Genomic DNA, 11,905 nt, shown 5'->3' on the forward strand with positions numbered 1-11,905 from the left:
TAAGGAGGCCCCGGTTTAGAGCCCCCTTTCCGTCCCAGGGGTCCTATGGGCAAAATTCCTCCACGTCCCACCTACAGCATGGCTAATATGCCGGGTGCTGGCATGGGCAACATGATGGGAATGGACAAGCAGTTCCAGATGGGCTATAAGCCCCCACAGAGCATGCCTCAGGGGCAGATTCTCCGTCATCAGCTACAGGTCAGACTGGTGAGTCTGGTTTTACTGATCAAGACCCCAGACCAAAAACACACATGGGCTGCATTTACACTGGCACAAAAAATAAGAGTTTTTGCTCACATCTGACACAGATCGGAATTTGTTGCACATGTGTAAATACAAAAATCCGCTCGAGATATGATTTTTTTTCGCATCCGATCTGAGCCACTTCCAAATGTGGTTTTAAATCAGATACATATCCGATGTCTGGACATCCGACCTGCGTCTAAACACACACATCCGATTCCCCGCAGAACTCCCAATGCGAGGGCGACACGTTTGCCCATAAAGATTGTGTTTTAATGCTGGTGTGCTGTATGCGCTCGCATTTTATTGAGATGGAAACTTTATATAGGTAAGAACTTGTACATTCAGGAGCTGGTTTTCAACCCCTGCCCCGTGAATTTTATAAATACAACCGCTAAAAGCTACATTATATTTCTCAGCAATGAGGTGATAACTTAGTCATTTTTGTAATTAAACCAACAAGCTTCACTTGTTCACAAGCTTCACACTCGCTCGCCCATTTTCTCTCTCTCTCGCGCTCTCTCTCTCTCTCTCTCTCTCTTGTTAATTCATTCGAATTCATTACAATAAATATCATCTTGCCGCTACTTTATTTCACTAAAGAATTCTACCTCTTACGAGCTGTAGATAAAATAGCCTAACAAGTGAAAATTACTGTTATTTTCCGTTATTTATCCGTTCAGTCAGATCAGTCAGACAGGCCCCACACAAATTTAGGACCAATGACTTGACTTGGAGAAGTCTGACATCACGCATCACCATTTCCGGGTCCAAACGCTCGTTCAGATACCAAAAGCAAACAACAAATGGTGTTAAGATACAGTCACGGTGTGATGTACTACTACTACTACTACTGAAGAATCATGATCCTAACCTTTATGTCCATAGTGAAATCTTACTTAGTCAATGATTCATCTTTTCTGAATCATTGAAATATTGGTGTCTGAGACATCTTGAGCCTGTAATGTACACCGTGAGCTTTTAAAAGTTTAGGGGTGTGCTGTAAATTGTGTTTATAAATGACTGTTGAGATGGTATTCTCACTTAAAAAAAGAGTAGAGGCTTGGACTGGGAAACAGGGTTGCCAGGTCTGCAAAACAAAACCAGCTGACATAAAATAAAGTATTATTATGGCTTGACTTGATTGCATGTAAATGGTTGTATATATGGGTATGGAAGCCTGTTTAAGCTACTAAATAAAAAAAAAATTTTAAAAACGGAATTGGGACTTCTCACATAACTTTTTTTTTTTTTCTCAGACTTGTATGATATGAACTCGCAATTGTGAGTTATAAAGTAGGAATTCTGACTTTTTTTTTCTCTCAATAGCGAGTTTACATTGTAATTCTGACTTTTTTCTCACAGTTTTGACGACTTTTCTCAGAATTGTGAGAAACTCACGTTTAATTCTGATGGTGTGAAAAAGACTTATTTTCTCCTAAAATTGCAATTCTGACTTCATTTCTCAGAATCGCATGTTTATGTCTCGCAATTCTAACATTATTTCTCGAAATTGCTTATTTATATATCACAATTCTAACTTTATAACACACAATTGCGACTTTATAGCACACAATTATGAGTTTATATCACACAATTTTGAGAAAAAGTCAGAATTGTAAGACAAAGTCGTGGTTACCTTTTTTTATTTTTATTCAGTGGCAGAAACAAGCTTCCATATATGTGCCACGTCAATTTAAAAAGGAAAAAATGGTCACTCTTAAAGTTTGACGTAGACCATCATGGCGATGTGTTTCCATGGGCAAACACCTTTTATATTTTAGTGATTTGTGAATGTTTAATTCAGAAAGGTTGGATGATCATTTTCAGGAAATGGAAGGCATTCGTGTTTTTTATGCTCTGTTTGCACTTATCTAGAATCATAATCATTTACTTGGACAAGCGCAGATTAGACAAGTGGCACCTAATCAGCAGTATCCATCAATGCAACCGACACAGGCAAGTACAGGCAAATTTGCATTTGTTGATTTGTTCAGCATTTGCTGAAACCCGGTGATGACAACCCATGCTTCTCTCTTCAGAACATTTCCCAGGGCTACACCATCTACGGCTCACACATGGGGATGCAGCCACACCCCTCTCAGCCTGCTGGAATAGTTCCTACCTCGTACGGTAACCAGGGCTTCCAGGGAGGACATCCTGGCACAAACCCAGCCATGGTGGACCCTCTTAGGCAAATGCAGCAGAGACCTAGCGGCTACGTCCATCAGCAGGCTCCTGGAGCATACGCACACACCGTGCCAAACACGCAAAGGTCAGTCACAGACAAAAGTGCTTGGCTTGAAATAATCAGATTGGCTAAATGTAGTGTTAATTTGGTCAACTTTTTTTTAAAAGTTTTTTTTAAGTCTTTGCCTTGTGTAATGTCCTTTTTAATTTTGATTATATATAGTCATTATCCGGTTTTGTTTTGTTTGTTTATTTTTGCTTAGTCAAGTTTTAGTTAACTAAAATCTGCCAGTTTTAGTCAAATTTTAGGCATGCTTCATAATGGTTAACCTGATAATCACAATTATTTTGCTCAAAATTATAATTGTGATTACTGATCATGATTGTTGTCATTTGAGAAATATTAGAATTATTGCACCTATAAACACAAATCAATAGAAAGTCAATTCTTACCCATGATTTATTTTACCTCATCTAGTTTCCTGATTTATTATATTATCATATAAATGAACACTCTATATTATGAAAACTGATAAAAGCTTCTCTAAAGGCTTGTTCACACCGGGAGGAATATCGCGCACGATTATCGCCGATGTTTAACGCCTCGTGACTAAACAAAGGGCGCCAATGTGAGTGTGCACACCGACGCGTAAAAGCGTTGGCGATAAGCGCGTGCGATAATCGTCCCGGTGTGTACGAGGCTTAAGTCAGTGGTTCTCAATTCCAGTCCTCGCGTACCACCGCTCTGCATATTTTGCATGTCTCTCATAGGGTGCGTTCACATTTGTAGTTCGGTTCGTTTGGTCCGGACCAAAAAAGAAAACTATACATTTGGTCCTGGTCCGCTGAGCGTTCACAAAAGCTGTGTTCGACTTAAAGCGGCACTGCACAGACCGATCGGTGCATGACATCAAAGTACCCAGTCACTGATCGGTCTGCTCAGCGCCGCTTTAAGTCGAACACACCTAATGCCGTCTGCTGGACTAAGCGCGCTCATTGCTGCGTGTACTTATGATTTTATTTTCACAACCTGCGAACTCACGAAGACTCATAAAAGCCACTCGTTGCTCCACGTTTGCCCTCTGCTCACACAGTTTGGGATTCACCGCTCATTCTGCGTCGTCAAATCATGTCGCATAGCGTCGCATCTTGTCATTACTTCCTGTTTTTGGTTCATTTAGAAGTATTTGGTCCGTGTTGCGTTCATATTTCATTCGAACCACACCAGAGTTCGTTTGGAAGCGGACCGAGAACCATCTTTTTAGCTGTCTCGGTCCGGATGGCAGCGTTCACACTTACTCAAACGAACCGCACTAACGGAGCAATCGCACGAGTTCGTTTTAATCTAACCAAACATGACAAGTGTGGACACACCCTTATTTAACACACCTGATTCAGATAACCAGCTCGTTAGAAGAGAGCTCCATGCATGAACTGTGTTCCGATTGACATGATCCCTACACAGTGTTCATTGCTCCCTACTCCCTGAGCACGGGAAATTCGTTGAAGTTTACTTCACTTATGAACATTCATTCATGGATTTGCGCTATGCCACGGCCTGCAGCGCATTCACACACAGACGAAACTAGAGAATTGTGACATAATATACCTCTTTAAATAAATACAATTTAAATTCACGTCTCGCACACTTTAATGCCCTTTGAATGGAACGTATACGCTCCCTTCAAACTGGAACCATAGCAGAATATCCTGTGATGTCCACTTCGTAGGGCACTTACAGTCGAATCGAACAAACATCTGAAGTAATAAGAGATACATAAAATGTGCAGAGCGGTGGTACATAAGGACTGGAATTGAGAACCACGGCTCTAAGTTAAACAGTGAAATTCTTAAAGGTGGGGAAAGCGATTTCTGGTAGCCAATGTTGACATTTGAAATCACCAAAACAAACACACCCCTACCCCAAAAGGGTCTCGCCCCTATTTTGATAGCTCCGCCCCACACATACGTACGCAACCCAGGCAACGATTAGTTCTGTGAAACAAAGCAAAACCAATGTTACACCATGTCTACACCGGACGCGAGTGGCTTCTTGCCTTAAGCCTTCTATTGTTTCGCAGACCTTTTTCCTCTCTTGTTTTTTTTATCCGCCATCTATCTTTCTGTCGCTCGGCTCGGCTAATGTCCGTCCTGTGCACTGAACACTCTCTCCTCCACATCATGAGTAGACACGCCCCTAAAGGAAAACTTGAAATCGCATCATATGACCCCTTTAAATTGTAAAGAAATTGCAGATCCATCTGATTGTCAAAATAATTCCAGGTGCAGCTCCCTCACAGGCAATTAGATTTCACATAGCATTTTCATCGGTCAGTGTGATTGGTTGATAACTTTTGACAATGTTTAATCCAGGTGTGAAAATAATTAATTTCTAGTGAAAGAGCACGGAGAGATTTGCGAGTGCACAGTTTGAGCGAGAGGAGAGATTCGCAATTGCAACGGACACATTTTAAGTGTGCACACAATCTCTGGGCAAGAGCAGCGTGTATCTGAGAGCGCGCGTCCGGTTTTGGGCAAGAGCAAAGGAAATCTGTGTGCAAACGGAGAGATTCACGCTCATGCATTATATTAATGTACTTTCGCACTACAACAATGCGCTCTCAACATTTGTCAGTAAAATAATGCCATATTTACAGGGTTTAAAAACATTTTTAACGTGTCTAGACGTGCCTGGGTTTTGCTCAGGTGTGCTGGTGTATCGTTTGGTCTGAAGAGTCTCATGTCTTCTTGAAGTGAGTAATAGTTAGAGGAATGCTAGACATACTCGAGACAGGAGTTATGTGCAACAAACTTCCTTGTGCTGTAAATCAGGTCTTGCCACTTTCGGTTCAGGTCTTTTTTTTTTGAAAACTTGAAATCGCATCATATGACCCCTTTAAATTGTAAAGAAATTGCAGATCCATCTGATTGTCAAAATAATTCCAGGTGCAGCTCCCTCACAGGCAATTAGATTTCACATAGCATTTTCATCGGTCAGTGTGATTGGTTGATAACTTTTGACAATGTTTAATCCAGGTGTGAAAATAATTAATTTCTAGTGAAAGAGCACGGAGAGATTTGCGAGTGCACAGTTTGAGCGAGAGGAGAGATTCGCAATTGCAACGGACACATTTTAAGTGTGCACACAATCTCTGGGCAAGAGCAGCGTGTATCTGAGAGCGCGCGTCCGGTTTTGGGCGAGAGCAAAGGAAATCTGTGTGCAAACGGAGAGATTCACGCTCATGCATTATATTAATGTACTTTCGCACTACAACAATGCGCTCTCAACATTTGTCAGTAAAATAATGCCATATTTACAGGGTTTAAAAACATTTTTAACGTGTCTAGACGTGCCTGGGTTTTGCTCAGGTGTGCTGGTGTATCGTTTGGTCTGAAGAGTCTCATGTCTTCTTGAAGTGAGTAATAGTTAGAGGAATGCTAGACATACTCGAGACAGGAGTTATGTGCAACAAACTTCCTTGTGCTGTAAATCAGGTCTTGCCACTTTCGGTTCAGGTCTTTTTTTTTTTTTTTTTTTTTTGTATTTTTCCTCTGTTTAGGTTTTTTTTTTTTTTTTTTGTCCTTCATTAAAGATGGATTTGTTTTACTCAAGATGCCTTCAAAGGAGCTACCAAAAATGATCTTAACCGATGTCATCACACATGCAGATTGATATCTAATATATAGCATGTATTGCATATAATGAATTTTTAACTCTTTAGTGTTGGTTTTTCAAAATCAATAAATCAAATGAAAAAAATAAAATATAAAAAATCTCCCCTCTATGTGTACCGTTAGATGAAATCCTGCAGTCGCCCATGGTATCATACATGCATTTTCTATACAGCCATACTTGGCAACATTTTAGACTAGGGAACACTATTCACTATTAACTAGTTGCTCATTAACTTAAATATTGGCTTTTTTAGTACTTATAAAGCACATATTAATGCCTTATTCTGCATGAGAATTTTCTAGATCACTTAACCTTACCCTATAGAGACAGAGCGACACGCATCATAATCTGAAAACCACGCCCAATATAACTACTACAACAACTACTATCTTAATTACCTTAATTAATAAGCAGCAAATTAGGAGTTTGAAGACTCTTAGTTAATGAATATGTGTTCCTTAAAGGTGCTATAAGTAAATTTTTGGCTGTGCTAAAGCATAAAAATACCATGTTTGCAGATATTTAGGAAACATGCCAAGTTCACACTTGTTTCTTCCGAAAAACAACACTACAGCCTGTTATTCTACATTGAAATGTGCGTTCAGTGTCAGAATGTCTGTTTTTGTTTTGGTCTGTGTGACTCCGTCCACTGTCAGTTTACCCAATAGTATTTGCACACACTGGGTTGCCAGCTGGGGGAAAACACCGCATATTGCAACCATGGAAGCCAGCAAACGAACTGAGCAGAGATCGCAGATTCTACCCGACTTAAAAAGCCCTCGGCATCCATCTAAAAAAACTCTATGATGAGAGGAATATTAAAAGCGGATAAATCAACTCATCAGCTTACAGTATAAGGCTCGTCACCTTCCATTGTCAGTTACGCTCGTTCCTGTTCTGTCCTCAATCTGGCAACCCGCGTGAGTGTCGAGTCTGAGGAGAAGTGGGCGGGACTGCAGTATCCATTTTAACCACTAGCTGTCTGTACCTTTAATCTAAAGTGTTACCCCATACTTATTTAGTAATGTTATACTGCACAACCTAACTTTGAAGGAGTGTAAAACACATCTGCTCAGCTTTCACCATCTGTCTCAGGTTTTCCCATCAGTCCATGCAGCAGACGCCTATGATGCACGGCCTGGCTCAAGGTCACATGGGAGCGCAGGCCATGCACCCCAACATGAGGACCAATCAGATGATGGACCAGCAGCAGCAGCAGCAACAACAACAGCAAGCCCAACAGCAGCAGCTGATCAGACAGCATCCAGCTCTCAGAGTACGTACACCACACACCCCAATGCATTGTGGGACACTGCGCATTTCACACAACGCCTACATTTCAACAATTCGCCTGTAATGTCGTGGTGTCTGTGTGTTTGTCTTACAGCAGCAGGTGCAGCAACAGCAGGTTCAGCAACAAGTGCAGCAGCAGCAGCAGGTCCAGCAGCAGCAGCAGCAGCAGCAGGTTCAGCCTCAGCAGGTGCAGCAGCAGCAGGTTCAACAGCAGCCGGTGGCGGCAGCACAGCCTCCCGCTCAGGCCCTGGGAATGCAGCCCATGGTAAGACCCCGAACTATCTGCACATCTGCAGCATCTTTCAATTATGTACTTTTAAAATGCATCAAGTACTGAAACACAGGGGTGGAAAATTAGTCAGATAAACATTTATAAAACAGTTCTAGAAGCATCTGTGGCTTTATTGCGTTACTTTTTTGGATATTCAGAACATTTTCTTCTGTATTTTGTCTCAGTTCCCTCGGCAAGGCATGCAGCAAACCCAGCAGCAGCAGCAGACCGCAGCGCTGGTCAGACAGCTCCAGCAGCAGCTCTCAAGTATGCTTGAATCTTTACAATACTCGGTTTCAAACAGCCACGATACACTACTGTATTTTTGCATAATATACATTGCCCTCCAAACATTTTCAAATGCTCATGGACAATATCAACATAAATCCTTATTTCTCATAGGGCTTTATATAATAAATAAACTAAAATACTTTAGAATTGAAAAGTACTTCACCTTGTTTGATTTTTCTTTTTCTTTTATTCTGTAAATTATTTATTTAATAAAAATACACTCAACATTTAGATTAACTGCCCCCAACTAACTAATATTAAATGCAACTTATAGGTGCAATTAAACTTTAAAAGTGTTTCTGAATTATTTTTAAATCTCATGTTATTGTTTTACTGCAATCAGTTTATATTATCTAAATATTTTATATTGAAATATTCTATTCATAATAAATTACATTTACTTTTAATTTTGTAGGATACTATTCATACTAGTTATATTGTTTAAATTTGTTCCCTGGTATCTGCTTATTATACTGCGTTTTTAAGGCGCTTATTTTGCTCTTTTTGTGATAACTGGCAACCAGTGATAGCTTTAGAGGGAAGAGTTCAATAGTGACTAGGGCTGTCAAAATGACTGAAAAACTAAATTCGAATTTTGTACTTAAATTATATTCGAATGCGAGTGCAACGCTGATAGACGTCCCTCTAGAAAATGTGATAAATATGCGTTCTGTGTGAACGGCTTGGTTTCGGTTTTGACGTAAACAACATCTTCTCCACACTGATGCTCTCGTTTTCCACAATATATTGAATGAACAACGTAGCAGCGCCGCATCTAGTGGCTTCAACTGGATAGGCTAACAAAAGCATTCAAATGCAATCGATGACACAAACTTCGTCATCGTATCTCGTGCGCCACTGATAAGGCTGCCTGACGGCTGATGCAGACCTTAAATTCGAATGCAACGTTTTTGCATCTGACACGCGCATTAATCAAAAGTTATGTCTTGAAATCATAAAACTTAAACAATTTAACAGCAACTTATTCTATGCAATATGTTTTATAGTACAATTTGTTTCTTCTTCTGGTAATCAAAGGCATAAAACATTAATTTAATTCTTGTAATCCAATAAAAATGAAACCTGTCTTAAGGATTCTTTTAGTAGTAGTAGTAGTATTACATAAAAAAATACATACTATAGTAATCAATCAATAGTAATATATTTCCGTCACAATTTCTTCAAGTTAAATTGAACTTTTATTTTGACGGGTTGCTGCGAAGACCGTTAAGTTTCTGTGTGTGATATGATTGTAGTTTTTCTGAAATGGTAAAATGCTCATGAAGTGACTCTCAGAGCAGCTCTGAAGATGTTGTTCAGAGGCTGAAAACACAGCGAGCATCACACACGCTTCAGTAAACGAAACCACGTGTCTACGCCATTCATTCACACGGAGACATGCAGGATTCATATTTCAGTAGTCTTTCGTCTTTAATGTTCACAGACTCTAGTCCATATAGTGGTCTGATTGGATTTATTCTTCCAAAATTTGAAAAAATTCCGTGACCTTCAGAGTTGTACTGAAAATTCCATTTTTATGACTGGATTCCGTCCGCGTATTCCACATCGCTAAAATCATAGGGCCCTATATATTTTGAGTAATTAAATTAATATAAATGTACGTTTAGCTGACTAATGGCTTAAATGAACGATTACTACAGTAGTCGACTACAAAAATCTTTAGTCGTGGGCAGCCCTTGTATTTTCTAAATAGTATGTTCTAAATTCATACATCTTGTATTTGTTTTCATTCTCAGTGCTGTTTATCAATGCAAAGTCATCAATATTTTAAAACGTCATTTTCTGTATTTAAATTACGTTTTTGTTTCCCTAGGTACTCAACCTGGACAGAACACCAACTCATATTTCTGAGAGCGTCTGAATGCATTTCACCAGTGGTAAAGAGTAGTTTTAGCGGGTTTTCTGCTACATGAGAGAAGAGGATCCCAAAAGAAGCCCGCAGGGCTGCATCTGAAGTAGAGTCAAACATTGTTTTCAGACATGTATTTCAGAAAGTCATTCTGTGAAACATTGAGGTGAACCATGGAAGAGTATATGTAAAAAGAAGTACAGGAAATTATAAGATTATTGCAACTTTATTTTATTTCAATTTGTACAATTTTTCAGTTTCGTGTATTTCTCATTAAAAAAAAATCATGTCAGTTTTTATGCCTTGTTGTACATTGTATATAGAGTGTGACCTTAAATCATTGTTTGCTTGAATTTCTATTGAACCCCAACACCATCACTATCTTTTATTACTACATTAAATCCTGGTAAGGTTCAAGTATTCATTAAGACTTTCACTCGTCTTGTGTTGTTGCCTTTTTGGGAGTCTTCCCTTTCACCGAGCTCCTCTCCAGACGACTAAACAACACTCCCAAATCAGGACCCAGCGCCCTTCCTTCCAACCCACAGTCTCGTCCTTCATATTTCATCAGGAAGTTGACAGAATCCCAGCTTCTCTCCTCAGGCGTGACTCCCAGCCTCGATAAAATTTTATCGGCAAGCCCTGGCACCACAGGTTGCAGGAGCATCCCATACACCCGGAGGCACTCTAAAGACACGTGAAGGATGGTGTCAAGCCACTGCCGGTCGTCTTTCCGGTCCAGCTTCCACGGGGCGTGTCTTTGGACAAACCCGTTAGTGAGGCGCACACACGCGCTAATGGCTTCCAGCGCTTTATAGACGTGTAGATTCTCAAAGTGCTGCTCTACTAAGACTGGAAGCGCTGATACAGCCTCCACCATTCTGTAATCATCCGAGACGGCTCTTCCACCGAGCTCTTCCTTTGGGAAGCATGTGTTGGAGAAGCGAGGATACACCTGTGTAGGGTTAATCGAGGGCGCGGTGCAGCGGTTTAACAGCCCTCCGAGAGCGTCCGCTAACTCGCTGTTGCACATCTTAATGACTTTATCGTCATAATAGTCGCAGTCCGAATCAGGAACGCCTTGTCTGAGAAGGAAGTATCTCAAGCCGTCCACGGTGAACTTCTCGATGGCGTCCAATGGGTTGATCACGTTTCCGAGACTCTTGGACATCTTCCTTCCCTCCACCGTCCAGTGAGAGTGAACATATATCATCTGAGGAAGAGGCAACCCTGCAGCCATGAGAAACGCGGGCCAGTATATGGCGTGAAACTTGAGGATGTCCTTACCCACGACATGATGCACCGCTGTCCACCATTGAGAGTGATTCTGAGGGTAACCCACCACCGTCAAATAGTTCACCAGAGCGTCCAGCCAAACGTAGATGGTTTGCTCCGGATCTCCCGGGACTGGGATACCCCACCGGAGCCGGCTCTTCTGCCGGGACACTGACAGATCTGGGATGTCGTCCTCCAGCCACTGGAGAACAAAGTCGTGAAACTTCACCGGCTGGATGACCTTCGGGTTCGATCGAAGCCAGCGAAGCAATTCGGTGCGAAAGTCTGATAGACGGAACATGTAATTGTCCTCCTTCATCCACTCCACCTGTCAGAGAGGATAGAGAAATTATCTTACGCCACTTTTGAAGAACTTCAGAAGAGTTTGATTGGGTCTTGCGTGTCAAGACTAGTGCTGCTCGCCTGAATAACTCAAGGGTTATTAGTCTTCTAAAATCTACAGAAGTTTTGTTTCCAAATATTCATTCCACATCAGTCAACCTTTACTATCTTTCAGATGCCACGGACCCCCAAATATAATCATCCTCATGCGAGGCAGCTAGCTATAAAGTTTCATGTTAGTTGTACTTAAAATAAAAAAATTGTAATTGGTATACATACGTATATATCTATATAGTATACCAATGTAAAAAAAATTATTTGGAAAAAAAAGTAGTTTCTATTAAGTTACATAGTTTTTTTTTAGTTTTTTTTACTCACTTTAGGACTGTACTGTTAGATGTTAGTATATTAATTTAATTAATAAATTAAATAATTTATTTTTAATCAAATTTTT

At 40.5% G+C, this 11,905-nt stretch overlaps 2 protein-coding genes across 2 annotated transcripts in view; one reads left to right on the plus strand and one right to left on the minus strand.

Moving 5' to 3' along the window:
• Positions 1–9,877, plus strand: part of med12 (mediator complex subunit 12) — a 47,812-nt gene extending 37,935 nt beyond the window's left edge. Inside the window, exons 36-42 of the mRNA XM_016573875.1 lie at positions 5–207; positions 2,122–2,202; positions 2,286–2,518; positions 7,205–7,385; positions 7,500–7,667; positions 7,859–7,940; positions 9,799–9,877. Of these exons, the coding sequence (XP_016429361.1) occupies positions 5–207; positions 2,122–2,202; positions 2,286–2,518; positions 7,205–7,385; positions 7,500–7,667; positions 7,859–7,940; positions 9,799–9,836 (986 nt within the window). The 3' untranslated portion in view covers positions 9,837–9,877. The remainder of the gene's footprint in view (positions 1–4; positions 208–2,121; positions 2,203–2,285; positions 2,519–7,204; positions 7,386–7,499; positions 7,668–7,858; positions 7,941–9,798) is intronic.
• A 371-nt stretch (positions 9,878–10,248) lies between these two features.
• The window catches only part of mars2 (methionyl-tRNA synthetase 2, mitochondrial), a 5,446-nt gene continuing 3,789 nt past the window's right edge, over positions 10,249–11,905 (minus strand). The window contains exon 4 of the mRNA XM_016573895.1: positions 10,249–11,437. Within this exon, the coding sequence (XP_016429381.1) occupies positions 10,268–11,437 (1,170 nt within the window). The 3' untranslated portion in view covers positions 10,249–10,267. The remainder of the gene's footprint in view (positions 11,438–11,905) is intronic.

This window comes from Sinocyclocheilus rhinocerous, unplaced genomic scaffold (genome assembly GCF_001515625.1).
Source record: "Sinocyclocheilus rhinocerous isolate Xijiao unplaced genomic scaffold, SAMN03320098_v1.1 scaffold892, whole genome shotgun sequence".
NCBI classification, from domain to species: domain Eukaryota; kingdom Metazoa; phylum Chordata; class Actinopteri; order Cypriniformes; family Cyprinidae; genus Sinocyclocheilus; species Sinocyclocheilus rhinocerous.